This window comes from Ornithodoros turicata, chromosome 2, assembly GCF_037126465.1.
Source record: "Ornithodoros turicata isolate Travis chromosome 2, ASM3712646v1, whole genome shotgun sequence".
Taxonomy (NCBI): Eukaryota; Metazoa; Arthropoda; class Arachnida; order Ixodida; family Argasidae; genus Ornithodoros; species Ornithodoros turicata.
Window position 1 is genome coordinate 142,931,794 of NC_088202.1, and position 25,537 is coordinate 142,957,330.

Consider the following 25,537-nt stretch of genomic DNA (forward strand, 5'->3'; position numbering starts at 1 on the left):
CAAGGAGAAAGGCTTTATCAGACCCCGAACAGCCGAGTAGCAGACGACAGCGGAGTACCAGACAACATTTTTCTAGGCCAATCAGGGAGCGTTCTCCTTATAGCGTCAGCGCGAGGTTCCAGGCAGATCACAGGCTGGTACTGCTCTTCACCACCGTTGCGCACGGTCGCTTTTTGCGGCATATTTTAAATTCAGCTTCTGCGATAATTATGACTCTGTGGTGTAAATTACTTCGCGTGGTGCATCTTACTAGCAAACTTAACAGTTTTATAAGAAGAAAACTGGGTGTTAAAAATGACTTCTGTGCTACTTTAAGGCAGGTGTATACGCTGGATTGAATAGTTTCATGGCAGTCAAAAGTTTGTTACGATCTTTGTTTCGCTGCGTCTTTACAATTTGGCAGCACGACACTTCGATTCCACTCCAAGTGAACGTGCGTGCTAGAGACAATTTGCGGGGCATCGGCGAGGCCCCGACAGTTCAAGAGAATGGCGGAAATAGAGTATTGATATTGTATGAGAAATAGCAGTTTTTAATTTCCGATAATTTACTGAAACAATCCTGTAAGGTGAAAATTTTTGAGCACCCCATTCGTCATTGACGAAAGCTTGGACGTCCGCCGTGCTGATCTTACATAACGTCGTACTTTTTCTTGGAAGACCCTGTACTTTCGCGCGCATCTCGCGGCAGTCTCCAGACGATGCTTTTTTTTTTAACTATATGGATTTGCAGACAGGATTTACAACTATCCTCATCCTCATGCGTGTTATCGGCTGAGCGAGCCTGATATCAAAATTGATGAAACAACAAATAATTGCGGAGCATATTCAAATTCAGGATATTTACGGTTTCCGGCTTCTGTAATTCATCGTGTGACGTCGGGGAATTACATGTGCTGAAATTTGAGGCCTGAGAAATAATAATAATAATAATAATAATTTATTTTCACCAATGACACTTGGTGGGGGGATACAGATAAAAAGCTGCAAAAACTGCAGCTTGACGAGGTCTGACCCCCCTTTGTACACTCGACAGATAAAGCAGACATAAAGCAGACATAAAGATGACAAAACAGCAAACCAGACAATGCAAAGCGAAAATAACAAATAGCAAACCAGATGAATCACGGAGTTAGACAATAGTAATGAACACAATGCATTAAGATGCATAAAACAAAAAAGCTATGAGAACACACGAAATAATATGACTATCCTAGTGAACATACATGGCCTTTATTGAGCGAATTGAAAGACAGCTGATGTTAATGTTGTTTTGGATATGGGAATGAATATGTCGTGGAAGGTTATATGAAACCAACTGTGAGCCATAGTTAGTTCGTGCACACGGTGTGAAGTAGGGCTCATTGTAGCGTAGTGAATAAAATGATAAATAATGATAAATAATAAAATGATAAATAATGATAACAATAACAAGAAAAAAAGAAGCTAGTAGCGGTAGGGAAGAAATTCCTGTACATTCATCAGCTCTAGTTCGAGAATTTTTTGGTTTGCATTTCACGTTTGTTTGTTTACCATTACAAACCGCTCTACAATGTAAGTAATGCACTGCCGACGGTGCTAGTTTCGGAATGTAACTTCTCCTGGGACTCGAACGCAGCGGTGCGGTCATGCGAGGCATTAGGGACGAACGTTTCCGAGCTCAGTTCCGTAGATTTATTTTCTATTCTATCACCAGCTTGTCGATGTAATCATCACCATTTTTGCAGGGCATGAACCAAAACAGGAGCATACATTCCCTTTGCTTCTTGTATAATGGAAATAAAGGTAGCCGTTTTTTTTTCTTTTCAAAAATTCGAAGAAAAGAGAACTTCCAAGGTTTTTCTATGCAGGGCTGGAAATTGTACGGTTCAGGCATTCCATTGTTGCCAGTTGCCAGGACTTCAAAAAAAAAAAAAAAAGTGTGAGGAAAAAAAATTCTTTTCGACGGGAGCCGCTGAAGGAATGCGTAATTATTCCGTACTTTATATCCACCTCTCTCCCATTGTGCTCGCGAAAAGCAAATCACAATTACTGTTTAATGAAACCCCATTTTTCTCATACTCCGTGAAACTTCTTACATACTTCTTTTCTTCTGTGAGCGTCCGCTTCCCAATTAGGACTGGTAATTCACTTTGAAATGGTGATAAAAAAAAAATCCAGTAGAAAAGGCGGATATTATATTTTATACTGCGCTTCCTAGCCGGCATACGTACAAAGAGCATATATGAGGTACCTCGAGATACAAAGCACACGATATCACCTTCATAAAGGAACGACTCAACCTTCCCCTCCTAGCACTGTCGCCTTAGGCTTAGGAGACAGGAATCGCGCATGCGCAGTCCCGATTCCCGATAAGGCGTGTAGGGAACAAGATCCTTTTTCTATCTGCGGAAAGAACTCCCGTGGAGTGGGCACGCAGATAAAAAGGAAACAGACGAAACGACATATATTCTTTTTTTAATTATCTCTTCCGTGGATTCTGATTTTCGCAATCTCGGTTTTTTTTGTGTGTGTGATTTGGGGAAAAAAGATTTGTACCGGAACGAAGTCGAGACCTTTTTTCCTTCAATATTCCCTGAGGCTGGACAAATGAATGCATGTCTGGGTCGTAGTGAATGAAGATGAGGACAGTGAAGGGGGGGGGGGTTATAGTTATTAGACGAAAAGGAAAAACAAAAAACGGGGGAAAGGTCAGCAAAACGGGACGTCGGCTTACTATTCCATAAATAAATAAAAATTAAGAAATATGACATAAATAAAAAGAAGAAAAGACACTGCCCAAGCAGCACAACGTACTGAAAGTCGAGTGCAATAGGGGTGGACGTGTGGGTGGAAGGCCTTGAACAGACTCCTGAAACTAAAGAACATTGATAAGACACATACCGTCCACCCCTATTGCACTCGACTTTCGGTACATTGTGCTGCTTGGGTGGCGGGGGCAGGGGGGATATGCCCAAGCAGCACAATGTACTGAAAGTCGAGTGCAATAGGGGTGGACGGTATGTGTCTTATCAATGTTCTTTAGTTTTACGAGTGTGTTCAAGGCCTTCCACCTACCCGTCCACCCCTATTGCACTCGACTTTCAGTACATTGTGCTGCTTGGGTGCCAATCGTTTTTGTTATCGTGGATCACAATTTTGTGCAGTTCACCGCAACCGAGATGTGCGTCTGTTAATGTACCGTACTTTATCTAACGCGAAACTATTTTAGGTTGCGGCGAGTTGAGCGCAATTCAATACCGCAGCGATTTGGATGGATCTGAAACACGGAATCATGGGAAACGTGTCTTGCTGCTGAAATAGTTGGAGCGATATATGACGAGGATTGTATTCATGAAACGTAATCTGTTTTGTGCTTCTTGCATCATGGCGTTTCTGATCGCCGACCTCTAAATAGGTAGTTTATCTTGTGCGCCGTATAGCAAATGTCTTTCGAGCAGACTTGTACGTATCTTGAGTACGTACTCAAAATACAATATTTTAAATACTTTTTCGTTTATTTTGGTACTCTACTCAATACTTTTTTGCGACAAGTATTTTTAATGTATTTAAAATACTTTTTTCGGTATTTGCTACTCAGTACGAGGAAGGAAATACTTTCCTTCCTCGTCAAGCCATATCCAGCACGCTTCCCGCCGTGCCGAGATTTTCAGCGCACTGGAATTTAACCCCCTTTTTCTTCGTTTTCTTTTTTTTCGGGAATTCGCGAATCTGTCATTTATCTTCTTGTACAATAGGCTGGTCCTAAGCCTGGCCTTGCTTCTTAATATCCAGCTTCGTCAGAAAACTGGTCCTATTCATATTGCCAGGTGAATCACCAGGGGATTAGGTACAAGATAATCCCGGCATTTATTTCCTTGGTCATCAAAGCAATAAACACGTGCCAGAGGTTGAAAGACCCGAACCGACATACAGGAGGGATTACGAAGTTTTGGGTCAGAACATATCAACAAAGTTTACTTGGGTTCACCAAAGTTCACCAAACATTACTTGACACCAAGACGTTGCAAATCAAAGATATGCATGGCTGATGAAGTTTATTCCTTTCATTTGTAAGGCCACGTTCAGAATACGCGTTTCACTTACTGCTAATACTAAAGTACTTTAAACAGTATCTTAAATACTTCTTAGAGTATTTAGTACTCTACTCAAATTACTTTCAGTTTTGAGTATTTTGTACTCTATTTTAAATACTTTTTCCGTAGAGTATTTAGTATCTTATTTTAAATACTTTTGCGCAGTATTTTGTACAAGTCTCCTTTCGAGTAGCTGCGTTTTGTTAGTCAAGTTTTGTATTGCCGTAAGTCTACCTGTCTGTCAATAACCACCGCTTGCACACTTTTAGGACGGAGCAGATAGCCACATGCCAACCAGATTCTACTGTCGTTTCGTTTCCTAAACTTGCGATACAAAATCAAGGTGTAAAAATGTTTTCCATATAAGTTACACGTAGACGAGTAGTCCATGTAACGAACTTGGTCTGTACGATGAGTGTTTCAACTAGCCTATAATGAAAATTTCAATGAGTCGCGTTTCGTGCTGCTGATAATTGGCAGAAGGTCATGCGCGAAACGTTATGCGGTTCTGAGTTCACATAACCACAAGTTAACGTATAGGCTCATAGAGGTAGTCATGCGCTGTGCAGGAGGCTGACGTTCTGACCAAAACATCAGAGAAGGCATAAGAGGGCCATATCCGAAGAATACTCGGGTGCTTGCGCATGACTTTTCTTCAGATGGTGCAAGGTACACTCTAAGAAAAAAAAAAGGGGGGGGTAAAATGGGGAGTAATTGCAGCTTCTAGTCCCCTAGACTGCAATTACTCCCCATTTTAGTCCCCTAACCCCGACATTTACTCCACAGGACTACAAATTGCCAATGAACTTTGCAAACTGTCTTCCGAATGCAACAGTCTAAGTAAATATGTGCTCCTGGTCAATTTGATGACATAAGGCTGTATAAGTCCGCAAACTTGGCAATTTCCCACCCTCTAAGAAAAAAAGGAGTAAAACGGGGAGTAATTGCAGCTTCTACTCCCCTAGCGTGCAATTACTCCCCATTTTAGTCCCCTAACCCAACATTTAGTCCCGACATTTACTCCCCAGGACTGCCAATTGTCACTAAACTTCGCGAATGGTCTCCTGAATGCAACAGCCTACGTAAATATGTGCCCTTGGTCAATTTGAAGGACATAAGGTTGTATAACTCAGACAACGTAGCAATTTTCCAGCCACACAGAGTAAGAAACAGTTAGCGCATCTTTCTTCGCAAATTGTGCCCTAGTATGGCGCAAGATTTTATATCACTCGAGATATCACGGTTGACGGTTTACTTCAAAGTATTTTCATGCATGCGCACCAATTATGTACTTGGGACTCTTACAACAGCGCGTGAAATGCGGTCTTCACTCTGTGACATTCATTTACTCCCGTGCATTTACTCCCGAAAGGGACTATTTTTTGTGGCAATGCAATTACTCCCCAAAAGGAGTAAAAGTACTCCTTTTTTTCTTAGAGTGCACTTACACGGAGTAAGAAACAGTTAGCGCATCTTTCTTCCCAAATTGTGCCCTATATGTATGTCGCAAGATTTTATATCGCTCGACATATCACTGTTGACTGTTTGATTCGAAGTATTTTCATGCACGCACACGAATTATGTACCTGGAATTCTGAGAACAGAGCATGAAAATGCAGTCTCCACTCTGTGACATTCATTTACTCCCGTGCATTTACTCCCGAAAGGGACTATTTTTCGTGGCAATGCGTTTACTTCCCCAAAAGGAGTAAAATTACTCCCTTTTTTTCTTAGAGTGTAATTGTCGGCACAATTCCCTGCAAGGCCAAACCAGGGTGCACGATGCTTCGAGATGGCGAGCAATGTTGCCGGACGGGCAAACACATCGCTCGTCTATTTCATTTCATTTATTTTATTTTATATGCCCATAAACGGCCCTAGAGACAAAAAACGAATGGACCGACGTAAAACATGAAACCATATGTGTCTTTCGTGAGCGGTTGGTCAACAGCTGATGTAGGCTCTAACCCTCTCTCCTGTGCTACACTCGCGTGCGTGCCGTGCTAACTCATCAGACCATGGCAACTCCTCGTGAAATGGTTGGCTCTTGTAGATTAGGCGGCGAAGCACCCCGTGAGATCACCAGTCTACACTTAAAGGAGGTAAGAACTCCTATCTGCATGTATTTAGTTACGGGTTTAATAGATGTAATATTATTCTTCTACCCTTCTTATTTCTATTTACAATTTATTGTTCAATTCTTCTCCTTCATAACTTGTGCAGCGCTAATAGAAAACCGCACTCTCTTGCGTATTCGGGCGAATAGACGCACCGCCGTCCAGATACCTCTATCCATCGTTACGTCATCTGAAGAATTGTAGCACCCAGTCACACGCCAATGTCGAGGTACACATAGCGTTCTGCTTTACCCTCTTCAAGATGAACTTCACTACATGGCACGCTCCTAGTCAAACATCATCCCGAATGACAAGGTTCTCGTCTCTGATTTGTTGAAAACGGGAGGCATATCCCATTTTGTAGCCGCGCATAATAGATACATAACAGGCTCCGCCTCTCGTTATCAACAAATCATGTACGAGAACGTTGTCATTCGGGGAGATGGTTGGCTAGGAGCGTGCTATGTGCTGAAGATACGCACCTATCAAATTCACCTATACAAAAGGTGTCACAGATAACACGTTGAAATCGCCGTTTGGAGCCGACACAGTCTGCGGGCTCGCTTGGTACAGTTTCCGTGTATTCACACGAGCGACATTTCCACAGAAGCGGAAGACGCGAAAAACGTCATGGCTGGCTGCTCAGCGTCGTGTCTTCACGTACACTGCTAACCTAGGGAATATATCCTGCGCCACAGCCACAAGGAAGTCCGTTGCAGACGACAGGAGAACACGCTGACGGCGTCGTCTGCTAGGTGTCGTCTGCTAAATGCGCAATACGCCGCTCCGGGTAGTCCGCACCGTGTGAATGCTCAGCACAACACGGGGGGGGGGGGTATATGTTTATTCACACAAAGGAGATGTCAGCCAGGCAAGTGCCGGCTTGCTACCCCTTAAAAAAAGAAAGAGAAAGAGGAAAAAACAGGTGCGGGAGAAGCCGCGATGGGAACGATGTGCTGCGGGCGGTGAGGCTTGCCGCCTGTGCTTCAGAGGGCGGTCATCATTTCTGTGGCCTTGAGGTACTCGAAGAGCGCCTTGGTAACATCCCGTTGCCCAGGGCGCGGGACAGGCCCGAGGAGTGTAGCGAGCGAGAGGGGGTGGTGGCCCAAGGCTTGGAGGCGTCGGGCGAGGGCGGCACGGGGCGCCGAGAACGTCGGGCACGTTAGCAGGAGGTGGGCTACGTCAGCGATGGCGCCGCAGGCACAACACGGGATGGAACTTCTGCTCTGTGTAAGCAGTACTTGCGCTTTTTCTTCCACTAGAATCATCTTCTGTGAGTATGTCGCTCGTGTGAATGCACGGTTTATAGCTCCTTTAATTGTTTTTGTTGTTGTTCGTCAGCAACTTGAGAATTCATCTCTGATAAAATACTTTCCTGCCGAATGGTATCACACGAGAGAGAGAGAGAGAGCTCTATACTTACACTGGACCCGCAGAAAAAAAGGTCCACTGGTGCCTCTGCCGAGGGAGTTAGCGGCCGTGCAGGAGTAATGGCCCCGTGCTTCTCGCTGCACCTTCTGAAGCACGAGGGATCGGTTGCTGACGATGAGCCCAGCGGAGGTATTGGTGTGCAAGTCCTGACCCTCGAAACGCCATCCCACTTCCGTCACGGGAGGGTTGGCAGAGACCGAGCACTCCAGGTACACGTCCCGATGCTCCATGATGCCGCCTTCCCGGAGATGGTTGCCCAACCTCACGTGAAGCTCCGGAGGGTCTGTAAAATGTTTGTAAAACAATGGAGCGACGGTCAACGGGTCTCCTGGCCATAGACTCAGAACCTCTCGTATTCAAACACAGTAGTGTCACTACAAATTCTGCCGAGGACGACAACGGCGTTGTCAAGTTATCTGGCACCTACACTCTTAAAAATGAACTTCACCACATAGCACGCTCCTAGCCAACCATCATCTCAAATGATATCGTTATCTGCCCTGATTTGTTGAAAACGGGGGGCGTACGCCTTTTCTGTGACACTTATGCTGTTCATAATTGTCACAAAAAAGGCGTACGCCCCCCGTTTTCAACAAATCAGGGCAGATAACGATATCATTTGAGATGATGGTTGGCTAGGAGCGTGCTATGTGGTGAAGTTCATTTTTAAGAGTGTAGAGGTGCGAAGCCCCGGAAAAAAACCGGAAATTTTTTGAAAAAAAAAACCCCTGCTTTTTTTTGTTTTTTTTCTTGTCTCCGGAAAAATTGCCCAAAATTTCCCGGCGAAAAAATTCAAAAATGTAAATTTTCGTGCCTTCGATGCTTTCCAACCCGCCAACAGTGCCTTGGGTGCCTCTAATACGCCAACAACCACCAATTTAGAGCTCCTTCTGGCTGCTCCAAGCGATCGCCGTCGCGTTCACATAATGTCGGAGTTCTGGTCGGAGTGGACGGGTTGTTCCAATTACCTATCGCTGAGTAGGCAGCAGTCTGATGGAATGCTCTGCTCTGCATTTATGCCTAGAGGGTGAACAGTACTAAAGCTTCTAGCTCATTATACAATGAGCTAGGCCGGCAATGCTTCGACTCAGCAGTAACCGCGTTTGTTTCCATTTTTTCCAATTTTTCAAAAAAAAAAAGCAAAGAAAAAGAAACGTTTTTTTTCGAGCGATTCAAAATTTCCGGATATTTTCCATCTCTACTGGCACCTACGATTTTCAACGCGTCTTCAACTGTTCGTGATGGCGATAGCGGCAAGAAGACAAGGACATAGGTAGATGTAGACAGGACAACTGCAACAAGTTTCCTGCAGTTGTCCTTGTCTACTTCTACCTGCCCTTGTCTTCTTGCCGCTGTTCGCCATCATGAACCTGATGTGATGTGATGCGATGTGATGTGAATAAAGAAAAAAATGGGGATGTGAGTTTCGACGAAGTCAAACTGGCTACCCCAGTACACTTAATACAGAAAGTTCAATCCGATGATGAGATGATGAAAACACAAAAAGGATGATGTCCAGAGACGAACAGAGATGATAATGGAGTTCAACATGTAGGTCAAAAGTTCAAGAACCTATACCAACAACGCCGCATTCTTCCTATTGTTCAACTATTAGCCCTGACTATGAAATATGAGTACATATTCGTAGGCAATACTACAGGCGTGGTGGTATACAAGACTGCACTACTTTTCTTCCCCGTCACTCTAAGAAAAAAAAAGGAGTACTTTTACTCCTTTTGTGGAGTAATTGCATTGCCACAAAAAATAGTCCCTTTCGGGAGTAAATGCACAGGAGTAAATGAATGTCACAGAGTGAAGACCGCATTTCACGCGCTGTTGTAAGAGTCCCAGGTACATAATTGGTGCGCATGCATGAAGATACTTTGAAGCAAACCGTCAACCGTGATATATCGAGTGATATAAAATCTTGCGCCATACTAGGGCACAATTTGCGAAGAAAGATGCGCTAACTGTTTCTTACTCTGTGTGGCTGGAAAAGTGCTACGTTGTGTGAGTTATACAGCCTTATGTCGTTCAAATTGACCAAGGGCACATATTTACGTAGACTTTTGCATTCAGGAGACCATTCGCGATGTTTAGAGACAATTTGCAGTCCTGGGGAGTAAACGTCGGGACTAAACGTTGGGTTAGGGGACTAAAATGGGGAGTAATTGCAGACTAGGGGAGTAGAAGCTGCAATTACTCCCCGTTTTACTCCTTTTTTTCTTAGAGTGTACACTGTGCGAGAGTGGAACAAGTTGCCTCAAAGTTTGACAAGCATTCCAAGTTCGGCAGCTTCTGGTGCTCTTCTAGACTTCCGTAATTAAGTCGACTATAAGGTCCGGTCTCACCAATGCCGATTAAGATTTGAACCGAGATTGACGGTTTCTTTACTCGAATTTATAACGCCTAACTCGGCTTAACTAAAGGGAGTTATTGCCATTGAAACATTCATCACGTCACCAATTAACGCTTATAATAGAGAATTGCGTGTTCACTTCACGTTTTAGCAACTCTTGATCTTTTTTTTTTATTTCTTCCGTGTTAGTCAGGGAAAACCACAGGGAAAACCAGGGAAAACCACAAATAGCGCAGCCGGTGCTGGGATTCGAACCGGTGTCACCTCCCAGCCTCGGCGTGGATAGCGGCCATCCTAACCACTATGCCACCGGAGCTGATAACTCTTGATCTGGGTTCAGAGCTATCCACCTTTGGTGAAACCGAGCCTATAGATATTGTACAGATTGTTTTTTTTTTGTGTGTGTGTTTTTTGAATGCTTTTACTGATTAGCGCTGCCTTGTGCAAGAGCGTGATATGATTTTTGACGATGTTTTGAATACTACCTTGGTTGGTCCTCAACTGTGTGCCGGAAGTGTCTTTTAAATAAATAAAAATAAATAAATAAAGATGAAGGTGAAAATATCTGCCGAGATTTGCACGAGGAAGCGGGTGAGAATACGGTCCCATGCCTCTTATGCGCTCTTAATGTGTATCTTTCACTTAATACGGATTTTTAGTGGATCAGAATGTGATCCGAGGTAACGGTTCCGTAAACGTGATAAGCCAATGACACCATTCCTTTGAAGTGGCTGGCCATCACGTTGCTGGAGCTTTCATTCGACCGCTCCTTTTATCGTATCATCTTCATCGTGTGCGTTCGATCTACTGAATCTCTTAATTACTGTCAACAGCGTTACATTTAAGATCTGTATGTGTACGATCGTGTACTATTAGCTTGCAGTGATCCATAGTTCTTCTCTATATATGATAAGTGGATCCTTATCGGAGCGTCTCTAGCTGAGACTGCGTTTTTCCGATGGAATCTCTTTACCTCAATCAATCATGCCAGAGATGCATGGCCGTCCCTCAAAGATTCTAGCCTTTTACTCGTTCGTCACAGCCGCGTTATACTTCCGAAGTGGCGTCGAATGAATACGACGATGTCTGCTACCTTGTTTACTATTCGCATCGCAGGTAATTACCACTGATGACTACTACATCTAATAACCTGCTGACTATAGGGGGGGGGATATATTTATTAAGAAAAAGAAAGGAAAGGTCAGTCAGACGAAGGTCGGCTTGCTATTCCAAACAAAAAAGGCAAAAGAAGGGGAAGGAAAGAAAAGGGGACGAAAGGAAAAATAAGAAAAGAAAGGGGGAAGAAAGAAGGAGAAAAGGGGAAGAAAAGAAAAATAATAAAAGAAAAGGGAAGAATAGAAGAAGAAAAGAAGAGGAAAGGGAAGAAAGGAGGAAGAAAGAAGGAGAAAAGGGGAAGAAAGAAGAAGAAAAGAAAGGGGGAAGAAAGAAGGAGAAAAGGGGAAGAAAAGAAAAATAAGAAAATAAAAGGGAAGAATAGAAGAAGAAAAGAAGAGGAAAGGGAAGAAAGGAGGAAGAAAGAAGGAGAAAAGGGGAAGAAAGAAGGAGAAAAGGGGAAGAAAGAAGGAGAAAAGGGGAAGAAAAGAAAAATAAGAAAAGAAAAGGGAAGAATAGAAGGAGAAAAGAAGAGGAAAGGGAAGAAAGGAAGAAGAAGAAGAAAAGAAAGGAAAAGGAAAGGAGAAGAAAAGGAAAAGAAGAAAAGAAAGGAAACGGAAAGGAGAAGAAGAAATGAAAAGGAAATGAAAAGAAGAAAGAAAAAGAAGAAATTATAGGCTTAACAACGTGCCGATAGCTTCCAAAATTTCGACAACGATGCCAGTGAAAGAGCTTGGCTGTGACGTGCATATATATCTCGCAAGCAACGTGGCTCGGATGAGCATTTAAAGGATGAGACCTACAATGGACTCGTAGCGTGACGGCATCTTCGAGGACATCGTGTGCGAGATGTGGGTTGTGCGCTCGGCACGCCAGGCGACGACCGTGGTCGGCGCTCGTCGGTATCAGAGTGACGCTGCTCGCCGAGTTGTTTGAGGACGACGCGGGGAGGCGCCCGCTGTCCTTCCACCAGCTCAACACGACCGTCGGTCGGGAGCCCGTTGAAACGCAGGAAAGCAGTGCTGGGCGACCTGCGTGCAGGGGCTCGATACCGCCCGTGATGGAGACGCCTGTCGGGGCCACTGAAAAATGACGCAATATGTGCGACGTGATATATTAAAGTGCACGGATTAAAACGCACAGCTTAGCTCCTCCCACCCCCCCACCCCCTTCACCATTCGCCGCGAAGAAACGACACACAGAGAAACGAGAATTGAAAATTCTTGTTTTTTCTTTCCCCCAGCGGCCATCACTCAGACGCATGGCACTGTGTAGTGGCAAGCGTTTCTCTTCGAAAAAGTATACGTTTTTCTTACTGCAGTGCGTTGAAGTGACTTCTCCGTGCTTCTCGAATCTAAAAGCCAAGCCAAGCCAAAGCCAAGATAAAATGAAGGTGGAACAGCGTGCGTGCAGCTCGGTACTTCTACGTGTATATATCGTGTCAACCAGATGAATTCGTTTCCCGCAGACATGTTACAAACGTTCTTCGAAAACGTACTACTCGTCGTAAAATCAGTGCTGTACTTCTCAAGCTATCTCTGTTAGAAATGCACAAGCAAACCAAGCAGCACTTTAGTTTGCCGGTGGTCGCGGTTCACTGGGATGTAGCGGCGTAGCAACTCTTTTATGCCCACATGCTTAAAATAGGAGTGAAATCCCCTTCCACATATTTCTTGTTTTGTTGCCTCGAAGTGTGCAACAAACAACATGAGTTCTTACGCAAGAACGATGACCGCCCTGACCTCTAGTGCGCGTGAGAGATCTTTACACCTTCTTGAGTCCCCTCAACTCCCCCAGAGATCCTGAAAGTGGATGAAGAATGCTGACGTCACTCTGTGACGTGCTGCGTACGCGCCACAAGTAGAGCTGCGCTCGTTGCCCGCGAATTTTCGGTGAGGAATTAGATCTTGCGGCTGCTCACTGTGTTGATGCTGCGGTACATTGATCCGCACCAGAAGTCCTCCAAAGTCCGCGTCGCACACCTCATGGCAGGCTTTCTAGGCCACTTTTTGTAAGTCAAATTACAAGATGTAGGTGGTTTGGCAAAAATATTTTGCGCGGGGACCTCTGATGTACTGTTGGGGACACGGTTGGTCTAAAATCTCCAGCCCGTGGCCGAGCAGTCCCCTATCGGCGACGTCGCGCACGAGGGAACTATACCATTACAGTCTCCGAGGTAAGGCCAGGCTGCGCCACCTGTCGGGAGAGAGTACCATCTCATTCTCAGCGTCGTCTGCTAGGGAGAGCAGTTCAGCGCGGCCTCCCCTCGGAGACTGTAATGGTATAGCTCCTTCGACATCGCCGATAGGGGATGGCGGCGCCACGGGCTGGAGATTTTAGACAACCGTGTCTCGAACAGTACAGCTCGACGAATGATTGCAGGGTCTCGAGCAATGCTATCTGTCATTTCATTGCCCCTTTGTATCCAGCTTGGCACGCGCCTTCATCTGTCAAAAATGCAAGTAAGTGACGCAGCACACTTACGGTTGAGGTCCAACACCACCGTTGTAGCGAGTGGCTCCGAGACGTTGTTGTTTTGGGCTTGGCAGGTAATCTTGGTGAGGAGGTCAGCCCTTGTGAGCGGACCGACGTGAATGCGGCTCACCACGCCGTCCGCACTCGATGTCGAAGCTACTGGAGAAGGCTGCATCAGCTCATCGTCTCGCAACCAGGAAAGTGTCGGTCGTGGCTGACCTGAGGGAGACATCTTTCGTTATGGTTCGGCAACTCTGATTGATTAATTGATGAAAAAACATGGAGATGTGTGTCTCGACAAAGTCTAGACAGCCACTCCAGAACGCACGAATAGAAAAGGAAGTAAAAAAAACAGAACAAATGCAACACCGAGATGACAATAAGAGGCATAACAAATAACACACGGAGTCCATCTAATGAATGAATCCAGTTAATGAGACAATAGTTCAAACGAACACTAAACGCACCAATCAACGCGCTTCGCAATTGCAACTCTCTTGCGATTCAAAGTGCACCACTCTTTAATGCAGCGTCATGCTTCTAACATATGTGTCTTTTTTTCTTTTTCTTTTTTTTCACGAAAGTAATGGAGAGAGTGATACAACATACACAGACGTGATACCTGTGGTCTTATTTTCTTCGTTCAGATACGGTGGAAACCGGTGACCAGAACAGCAGGCCTTCGGCGCAGATACGATCTATTTGACGGCATAGGTCTTCCGGAAGCCAAGTGCGAGCTATCTAATGCCTCTAATTTCTAATGCTGATTGAAAAAAAAAGTCGTCCGGAAGCCCAGTACTTAAGTTCCTTAGATTTCACGTCTGCTATGCTAGCTCTCGGACTACATCTGTATAACCTTCTGAAGTAAGGTCCCTTAACTAAAGGATAGACACTCTCTCCACCGGTTTTCGTTGATCGCTTTCCAACTTGACCACTGGCTCGCATGCTCAACAAAACGACATTTGAGTACAATGAAATACTATGTCGTCTTAACATGGCAACATGCTAATCCATGTACATGCTCGTACCCGTACAAGGGTAGACCCGCCATTTTGACCGATTTGCGCATTGCACTACGCTTCATCCTGTTTCCGGAGGCACGCAAGGAAGCTCAACAAATACGACATATGCAAACATCGATCTGCGCCTGTCGATAGTTTCTCCTTTGTGGCCGCCGTGGTGACTGCAAACAGTGACGCGTTCGATTGCCAATAATTAGGGTTTCCAGCGTTCAGCAGTGACAGTGCCTCGCTCTGCAGTAAATTCATCACGGTTGACGCAGATTGCCGTCCTAGATTGAGAAATCGGCTTCTCACAGTGAGTGAAGTACAAGTACAGAATTAGTTTATCACGTTGGCCGCTCTTTAGTTTCCCAACGTGACTGAACCTAACTTCACACAGTCACGTTAGGTGTAGTTGTGTGTGTGTCTGCACCGTTTAGACCTCAACGATTATATGGCACCCACCAAAAGAGTGACTCGATGCCGTGGCAGTGGTTGCGAAATTAGGTCTGGCAACTCTGACATGCACACAAAGTACAAAGCTTTCTAATCGTACTAATACTTGTAAATTGACACTGTTTGCGTACAGGGTGTCCCTGCTAAATGTGACTATATTTAAAAAATATGTGTCTATCACTTTTTCCGAGATGAAATCAATTGCAATATAGCATATGCTGAAGGGCACTCCCTAGGAGGGCATTAGCAGACTCCTAAGGCAATGTCTTAATTCACTTTCGATAATTAACTTTTTAATTATAAGAGCTACGAAGTTGTTCCAATGAGAACATCTGATCTCTTCGGCCACCAGGTACCAAAGCCGTTTTCGGAACAAAAATTCGTTCGATAGATCGTTCGCAAAAAATTTGTGAAGGAACACCATTCTTTTCTTTATTTTATTCATTGCGCATCTCTAGAGACGCGTCTTTCCTTCGCCCCCAATACGAGAGGATGAAAGAGCACACTATCGCTTCTGATTCGGAATAACAAAGAGAACAACGTGCTTGTTCAGTATAGAGCTTTGGACGATTTCATTGTTGCAGTTGCAGTAGATGTTTGTAAAGTAAATCACGCGTGCAATATTAATGTGATTGCGTATAGGTCATTAATGAGCCAGCATGCTCCAGTTTGTCCTCATTTGCTTCGTGTTTTGTGCCGAGCCTACTTGCAAGCATAATTCGCAGCGTGTTCATGTGTGATTCCCGCTTGCAGAGAATAAGAAACCAAGAGTTTCATTCCAACATGGCTCACCTGTTCAAATACAGGCAGAAATCTATTAAATATAATCACAATGGAAATGCTACCCTCAGTTGTTGAGATTGACTACTGCAACTTTCCTGCGTGGACAGAGATAATATGGATGGCGATGCGAGGAAACAAGTAATAATGGAAAAGAAACATCCGAGAGAATATGTTTTTGTGTATATTACTCATTGTATCTATTACTGCCTCACTCAGTTCTGTAATATGTCTCTTACTACAGCTTCAATCCATTACTATCTCTCTAAACTATCATTTGATGCTGACCCTTACTCAGAGAAAGATACGCACTAACGCGTTAGCCGACCCACGCGCTCTCGTACTGCAGGCTTCCCCTCTATAAGAGTATATGTGTGGCAGAGCACCCTTTACAGGCGCCACACTCCGATAAACTCGGAGTTGACTGTTGTATACAGTGGGCTGTAATTAACGGTGGCGTCTCGGTGCCGGAACTGCCTTATAGGAAGTGACGTGGCAGCAGCTCTTGGCTGATGGTGTTCACCGAGTTGTTTTCGTCCAAGGGACGACGGGGAATGGAAAATTTCCGCAGCACAATACGAAAAACGTAAGCCGTGGTAAACGACGTGAAAGGGGTGTTTCAGTCTTACGGGTTACTGAGCAAGGAGGGTTCCGGCGAAGGGTGTTTATAGATAATTCCACTTAGAGAGCAAATTTTGCCACACTGGGGGTGTGGTTCAAGCGCCTTCTCCTGGTGATGTCATACTCTGACCTCTATAGTACAGAGGCCTGTGGTTTGCGTCATCAGTGGAATGCCGTCTGACCTCGGCATGTCTCGCTCGGTGCACGGCTTTGCAATCCGCGTCTCCTATTTCGGATTGGATTGACCGAGCTTGTGTAGCGACGTAGCCACTCTAATATCCATCTGAATCACGACTTACGATCAGATTGTAGTACACAATGATGCAGCAATAATGTTGACGTTATACCGACACTACAAAACGGGAAAAACTGTACGACGTTACCGCCCTCATTTGTTGAGGGCTCTTTCCAGTCCAGATCAGCTAATTCTGCCACACGCGAACTGGCGGTTCACAAAGTGTTGCCCCTTGGAGAAAACCTTTCCCTAGAAGAACACTCCACACTTGACCTGGTTATGCAATGAAACAATTTTTGCACTTCCGCTCAGCAAAACTTTTTTTCTGTTGTTTGGAAGGGGGCGGTGAAATTTCCAAGTAGATATTTCTTATCATGCTTCGCCCAGCTCTGCTGTGTATGTTCATTGCAATATTCATTACGGAAGTTGCCGCGAAAGAACAAGAAATTCCTACAAGGCTGTATCGTTTACTTGGCGCTCAATGAACCATTACGTAAGTGTGAGTTGATAAACTTCGTGTGAGGTACAGTCTGGTACAATATCGCATCTGGCGATGAAACACTGCAATCATCATCAGAAAAATATAGTTGTTCTAGTTACATAGATAACCTGCCCCCGTACCGAACGTGACATTCTCGTTGGTAAAAATAACTACGTTTCCAATTAAGTACTTAAAGGGGTCGAGGAACTACACCGATAGAACTTCGTCTCTGGCTGGTTTTGTACGCCTTACTCTACGTACTTCGTACGCAAAGTCCCACTTCCCACATCCTATTACTTTTTTTTATGCTACCGAGTTTTAAAAATCTTCCATTTTCGAGGCCCCTGCCGGCCATGGCGCCAAGCGGTGCCGAGCAGCTCCATGAAGTAGGCAGGAAGTGACGCTTTGACCGGTTGCTGTATGGCTCTACGTCATACAACATCCGCTTCCGATACGAGGACTTCGCCGGTGCAGCGTTCGCCGAGTTCCTGTTTACAGGCCAACACCACCTAGATACAGAAAGCCTGCGCGCGCTCATCGACGTGACGTAACAATTAAGAGTCAGCCAATCAGGATCGTGTTTTCAACGGCCGTAGCCAATCACGAACGTGCTTTCGGCGGTTGTGGCCACGAAGAAGAAACCGCCGTCGTCTGCGAGTTGTGATTGAGCGTCCCCGCGTATTAAATGAGAAAAACTTGGAAATAAAGCGCAAAACGGTCTCAATATTTCTCAAAACTGGCTTTCTGGAAAGCGTCTTGCACTTTTTGTCTAATACCCATGCCACACGGTACAGTTTTCAATTATCATTGAATTTAATGGGCATTGAACACGCGCGTGGCGTCACCAAGCGTGTAACGTGTCAACTTCGCAAAAAGCATTAGATCCAATCCTCCCTGAGAGGTTGACACGTTACACCCTAGATGGCGCCACGCGCGTGTTCAGTGTCGTTTCGTTTCAATGATCATTGAAGAGTGAACGTGTGGCAGGAGTATCAATATTTAGGCCTGCATGTTCCAGGTGAGCTGCCATCATTTGCGGGTTCTTGAATTCGCAGAACGGTGAATCCCAGTAGCAGACGAATTCTGACTCTTAATTAAAGGAGGGAGAGGAGGAAATGCGCAGGCTTTCTCTATCTAGATGGTGTTGTTACGGGCGTCGTCATGAGGACGGGAAACTACGCACTTCCGTTGCGCACTCGGTACTACGTCATACGGAGATCGGGCGAGGAGGAGGCGAGCCAAGAGTTGAAGGGACCTCCTCGTGTTCAAAGTGCCGTAACTTCGTGGCGCGGGAGCGGAGCGTCAAGGGGTTTCGACGGAGATGTTTGGCACCCATAAATCTACATATTATTCCAGGGAACGGAACCGGAACCGAACCCGAACCGGAAAAAAACGTTATTTTCTGACGAACCCGAACCGAACAATTTTTTTTGCTTGTCCCGAGCAGAACCGGAACTGAACCGAAAAAAATTCATACGGTTACCGGTACGGGAATCGATACAGAGGTGAAATAATTGTACTACTGACCGACCCTTTTTTTTTACTCACCTGAAACGGTTATCTCATACCTTTCTCTTACAACCGTGTACGGTGACCATACGCTCGCTTTCATGTAGCAAACTGACTGCTGATGAACCGGTTAAACCGGGACCGAAAAAAGTAACGGTTCCAATCCCTGTAAATGTCCCGACCGTTGACTGATTTTTTTTGTCTGTGTGTGTGCGGGGGGAGACTCTCCCTGAGCCGAACCGATATAATGGAACCGGTTCAAGCTGATAATTTCGATTCAGCGTAGCTAAACCCGAACCGAACCAGTATGCCCGGACCCGAACCGGAACGAAAAAAATACCGGTTTCGATCCCTGTTTTATTCTAGCCATGATTTCGTGTAATATTCGGGATCGGATTCACAGCCGCTACAATGTACACACGACACACAAAGCACAATATATGGTACCCCTCCGTAGAAACTACTGGTTCTACCATGCAGCTGTAAAACAACGATGTATTTTTTATTCGTGACTTCTTACCTCCCCGTGATTCACATTGCAGATGCACGATGTCCCCGCGGTTGAAAGTAGCAGTGCCGTTGTAGACCTGCCCCATTCTATCTGTGATGACGGGAATTGACGGCGGAACCACGACGAGCAGACGCACGATGCGGTTGGTCGTCTGCGCCTGCCGGAAGTCGACTCGACAGACGTACGTGCCAGCGTGTTCCGATTTCACGTTCCCCAGCAGCAACGCCGGAGGATTTGATGTAAGGCGGACGTCCCAGGCATCATCCTTGCGCAAGAAGGAAAACTAAAATATCAACTGTTTACAAACTATAACTGAGAAGTGTTCAAAATGTTGATGCGCAAAAGCTGTAATGAACATTGATGTTTGAAAAGAAAAATTGAAAAACTTCCTTCAGATGCTAACGGCAGGAAGTGGCGCAGTGAGGCAAGGAAGCCCTGTTTACTTTTTCTTCTTTCCATTACGTTTACAATCTATGCAGGTGCACAATTTTTTCATTGGACGTACTTAAAAATTATGATTGATGATTGGCGTATTTTAGACGTTCGAACCAGATATACACAAAAGAAGCCAATAGGCAGCTTTCGAAGAGTGAAGCGACGACGGTTACTTCGAGATCAAATTTGAAATTGGTTCATGTGTGGTAGCACGATATATTAATTTTGTTACGTGTACGATGGGGATAGCCACAGAGTATAGCGTGCTTTCGCATCTTGTTTACAATACGGAGTTATCGGAAGCACTCTACGTAACTGATACGATAAAAGATGCCAGAAAATCGAAGGCGCTTTAAAGGGACGGTTTGCTTTCGAAAACTCATCTACGAAACCAATCGTTCGGAAACTCATTTTCGAGACCAATGCTACTGATGCTACCTATACTACAATAGATATTAAATATTCCGCAGCTGCACAGTCTCCTACGGCGTGACGTCATACCCTAGCCGGAGGAGTGAGAGGGTGGCGCCCAAAGGAGAAAGGCGCCGTCCAGACGCCCCATAACTCTGTGAGACTCCCGCGCGGCCGCGGCATTCCTTTCCTCAAGGCCGTGTTCTTATTGGTGGTGTAGGGAATGACGTTTCGCCTTTTTCCAGAGAGGGAATTCCGGCATACTCTCAACATCCGGCGTCTGCTCTTGTCATGAACTCCATCGAATAACAGTCAAACTAGGCCACTATTTTGCGTGGGACTTTCGATACCGTGGTCAGTTGTCCACGAGGATGATCCAATAAAATGACACAATGGTTTCGAAAACGACTGGACCTTCAAAGTAATGAGGCGTACGGCTCATCAAGTTCTCGTACCGGTTACCGTGAACTCCATTATGATAATAATATAGGAGCACCCTGCTTTCGTGGTATTTTACCTGGTGCTTGCTACTGCCTGGAACGCTTGCTACGTCGGACCAGTTAAATCTGTTGGGAAGCTTTAAAGCTCATATACCCGATGACGATGACGAGTTCAGTTTTAGTACCGCATTAGCAACTATCGCCATGATACCAGTCATGTGTGCCACGCTCGACGCCATTTAAGCCACACCTCATCGACCTTCACTTGGCGACGCATCCGCACTGCCAATTCCATTGTTCCAGAATGGAGTACAACTGCGCCTTGGTGACACAGCACAAGCCGCACAAACACCGTCGTCCTTCGGGACGGAAGTCCAATAAGGCTGATACTTCAGCGCGCGTTCACGCAAGGGCAGCCAGGCGGTCAAAATACGTCGACTAACCGTCGCCATCATCATCACACTTTTCTCGCGGCGTAAAATACCGAAGTATTATCACGTTAAAGGTACCGTAAACCAGTAGACGTGCAAGCTCAGAAGATTTATCTATTCGGTAACCTGACCCCTCGGTACTAGTTCGTCACAATTCTACCTCCAATTACTCTGACAGTTGTTTTGTTCGAAAATGAAAATGAAAATTACGGGTCACACTGTGTTGGTCAGCAACTGTGCATTGCTAGTCAAGTACGGCGGCAAATCTACATTTCATGTGGACAACACTGGGTCTAAAATGAAAGAGGTTGGCTACGTGTTGGCTACGTAGGCATCAGAAGCCGCAAGTCAGTGGGGAGCATATATCACTGTGACTTGACGAATTGGGGATTATTTGCCATCAGACGTCACCTCAAGCCGTTTTACTTGAATTTCGCTCGCAAATTAAGAATACTAGGCGCTTTCTGTGACAGTTGTAACTTGTCCCGCTGGCTTTACAAGCAACAAGGTGTTAATAAACTATGCCGTCAACATAAACTGCCCGATTTACGGTACGGAGCAAAGAAACGGCGTTGTCTTATGGTTGCTGTTGGCAAGAGAAGACGAACTGCTCGTATCACGAAGTCCCTACCTTCCATACCCGTGCCCGTGATATTCCTCCTCCCCCTCTTCGTGCATCGGCGCTCAAGAGTGGAGTAGGGAAGCCCTCTCGGAACCACAGCACCAGTAGTGGCACGTCGTCCGTCGGTTCACCCACCGCTGGACGAAGGTCGCACGGAAGGGACACTTCTCGTCCCACGATGCCTGTCACTTCTGCAATGAACACACACAAAAAAAAACAAGTTGAAACTAGATGCCACAGTTTCTTTTACGAATAAACGTGATGATACAAAACAACGCACTGTGTAGCAACGATCAGGTATTGAAACTCACAACTGGCCGTTGTGAGGCTCAAGTTCGTCTGTCCAGGTTTCATTACCTCATCTATTCCTTAAATGATGATGATGATGATTGGGAGTTTAATGGCGCAACGACAACGAGGCTATTCCTCAAGGTTACCGTAAAGCAGCAGACAGACAGGTTGTCTTACCGGCGTACTTGAATGGTTTGTTGCTTGTATACGGATCGCAAGTTATACTGGTATATATGGTATGGCATACTGGTATACTGGTACGGTATACATGTAACGATATTTGAAATATTTTTAAATTGCTAGTGAAATTGCGGTAGAACGGCTTGAGGCGACGTCTGGTGGGAAATAATTCCCAGTAATTTCCCACTAATTATTCCCAGTAATTACCAATAATTCCCCATTTTTGAAGCAACAGTGACCAATGTTCCCGACTGGCTTGCTGCTCATGATGACTACGTAGCCGATACATAGCCGGCTTCTTTTATTTTTAGACACAGTGTTACGCGCATGCAATGTAGTTTCACCGCCACACTTGACGAGCAATGCGCAGTCGGTGGCAACTTCGACACAGTGTTGCCCGCAATTTTCCATTTTAGTCTTCTGAAAAACTACGAGCGCAATTGTGACGAAAATTGTGACGTCAGAGTATGAGAGCTCAGGCAATCGAATAGAGATATTTTCTGATTTTTTTTTGATTGGGTGTTAGCGCCGCGAAGCAACTGTGGCTATGAGCGGCGTACAGATGTGGACAGACGGAGAGAGGACAGCAGGAAGGAGTGGGGGACAGGGCCGACTTCAGAGGGAACTGTGCCGACATTCGTCTGGAAAGTCTTCGGAAAACCCAGGGAAAACCTCAGACAGCACAGCCGGCGGTAGGATTCGAACCCACCACCTCCCAGTCTACAGCACGACCTTGGAGATATTTTCTGAGATTGCAGTTCTACTGATTTACAGTGCATTTGGCGTTTAAAAATTAGTTGCTGAATCGCCGTTGCACAGCATGCCAAACGCAATGCGATTTTTGGAAGCGTATATTGTTGCACGCACTTGTGCCAGCTGGCGATGTGTACAAGTAAGTTGTTTCTGCGGAGAAGCTCTTGGTGCGCATGCTGTCCGTGGTGAAGTTCTCTCCTGCCAATACGATTCCTAAATGGTTAAACTCTTACTTGAAATACAAGTACTTTGTGGCACAGGAGTTCTGCTTGCCCGTTATGTCGTTGGGACGTGACAACGATGGCTCGAATTCTTGTTAACAGATGACACAACCATCAATAAAGGGGACCCTCACAAACAAACGCTTCCGAAGCGAGAGCTCTGTCTCCCTACCTGTCATGTGTCTTGATCTTCATATGTCACTCTAAGAAAAAAAGGAGTACTTTTACTCCTTTTGGGGAGTAATTGCATTGCCACAAAAAATAGTCCCTTTCGGGAGTAAATGCGCGGGAGTAAATGAATGTCACAGAGCGAAGACCGCATTTCACGCGCTGTTGTAAGAGTCCCAGGTACATAATTGGTGCGCATGCATGAAAATACTTTGAAGCAAACCGTCAACCGTGATATATCGACTGATATAAAATCTTGCGCGATACTAGGGCACAATTTGCGAAGAAATATGCGCTAACTGTTTCTTACTCTGTGTGGCTGGAAAATTGCTACGTTGTCTGAGTTATACAGCCTTATGTCGTTCAAATTGACCAAGGGCACATATTTACGTAGACTGTCGCATTCAGGAGACCATTCGCGAAGTCTAGTGACAATTTGCAGTCTTGGGGAGTAAATGTCGGGACTAAATGTTGGGTTAGGGGACTAAAATGGGGAGTAATTGCAGACTAGGGGAGTAGAAGCTGCAATTACTCCCCTTTTTACTCCTTTTTTTCTTAGAGTGCGTGTGTTCAGAAATATTTCGTTATGAGTGCCTCGTGGCGCTACAAGAGTTTTTTTTTTTCATTGGTCGGTGCGTTTGCACGAATCTGCGCTTAAATGACAGCATAAACAATGATCAAGAAAAGATATACAGCTAAAACCGGAAGTCTCCGACTGACAAACCCTGTTTTCGAATCCACATGACATCGCCATTCCGCAGATTAAACTGCACGTGATAATGTATCTATACGACATTATAACGCGGCGTTGATATAACCATACATTACGTTCTCGGCTTCCGGCCACGGACCCACGGTCCCGTCAAGTTCAATCGTCGCACTCAATTGTTAGGCCTAACTCAAACAGACGGCGTCTTCCACACGCGCTTGTGGAATGGTGATTACATCGCCATTTACGCGAGGAACATGATATGAGCCAGTACCAGATTAGGAAGGGACAAGAAAATTCGAGTCGGAAATCAGCTCCATTTGCGTCCCAGGGCCGGGGATGCAACGGCGGTTCTCGCTGATTGCGTTTCTAAAGACGTTGCATAAAAATATCTCTCATAACCAGAGGCTGCATTCAGAGTCGACTCCAGCTGGCGCTCAGCGGCTGTCTTTTAAGTAGAGGCGTCCCATGGTCTATGCGGTGCTACTTGCCTGTTCAAAACATCCTTTACGTATTAGTGCTTTCGATGTGGGCGTGAAAATAGCGCTTTCTACTTTGGTAGCTAAAGCTGGCCACATATATTATGGAAAGTTAACAAGTGTATGCCACGTGCAGATATGTTCGCGGGGTTGTATAAACATATTTGCGCCTGATGAATTCCTGGCACCATTGCGGGGTGCCAGTCTTACTAATTCTCCTATTTGTAGCCTATGTGTAGTGATGACGAGAGGGTAAATGTATCACTTAATTTGTGACTACTCAAGAGAACACTGGTTAGTATGCGATACACAGCGCGTCTTTTTTCCGTAGATCGAGAAGTTACCCGTCAAAAAGAACTCGTGTACGAGTTAAGTTACCGTGTGAAAAATTAACTAAGTTAATAACGAAGTTCTTCAGCCTGAAATGTAACTCGCAGTTACGGAGTTACTTGAAAAAAAGAAAGAAAAAGAACGAGTTACTTCCAAGTTACTTCGGACACAAAATAGCACTACACAGGTGCGTCGCGCGTGAGCATCTGAGTTAGACAATGCGTTGCCTGCGGAGGAGTTGCAACACGTTTAGATCGTTTTCGTTTATGTCCAACAATTCGAACGCTTTGGGTCTTACTCCCTGTGGGCGCACAATGGTTCACAGCTTCATTTCAAGGGCTGCGGTTCTTACTTCCTTAATAGAATACTGTGATTGATTGAATATCACGTTTTATGGCGTATGATGCCTATAATGACGTGTCATTATAGGCTCGTTCGGCTACCCTGGGGGAGCCTTCACTCACCACCATCGGTGCCATAAGCTTTTCCAGCGTTCATTTCAGTTATTTCGCAATTTGCTGCGCTCATTTCATTGGGCATTGTACACATTTTCCTGGGTTTTCCTCAGACGCTTTCAGACATATGTCGGCACAGTTCCTCTAGAAGTCGGCCCAGGACGCACATTTCCCCAGGGCGTCAGTCGTGACGTTGCCCACATACGTGAGGCCGACAACGGCAAGCCCTTTCACCATCACCACCACCACCACCACACATTCGCTCAGCTAGGTCCAACAAAAGACATCATTCACGCGATGACGTGTGAAATCACCAACATCGTCTTCTACACTTGTAAAATATGCTGGGAAATTTTTCCTCCGCCCGCCACCAGGGAAGAAAAACGGCGCCAGTGTCGCCGTGCCAAACTCTAGCCGAAGGTCCCTATAAACAGGTCTAGAAGACAGT

General features: G+C 45.3%; 1 protein-coding gene across 3 annotated transcripts in view; it reads right to left on the reverse strand.

Annotated features, from left to right (window-relative positions):
• LOC135384193 (neural cell adhesion molecule 1-like) overlaps positions 1-25,537 on the reverse strand; it is a 210,984-nt gene that overhangs the window by 14,512 nt on the left and 170,935 nt on the right. For all 3 annotated transcript variants that reach the window (XM_064613416.1, XM_064613415.1, XM_064613414.1), the window contains exons 2-6: positions 21,513-21,694; positions 19,174-19,429; positions 13,580-13,789; positions 11,899-12,177; positions 7,616-7,906 (exon numbers count right to left, since the gene is read on the reverse strand). In XM_064613416.1, the coding sequence (XP_064469486.1) occupies positions 7,616-7,906; positions 11,899-12,177; positions 13,580-13,789; positions 19,174-19,429; positions 21,513-21,694 (1,218 nt within the window). The remainder of the gene's footprint in view (positions 1-7,615; positions 7,907-11,898; positions 12,178-13,579; positions 13,790-19,173; positions 19,430-21,512; positions 21,695-25,537) is intronic.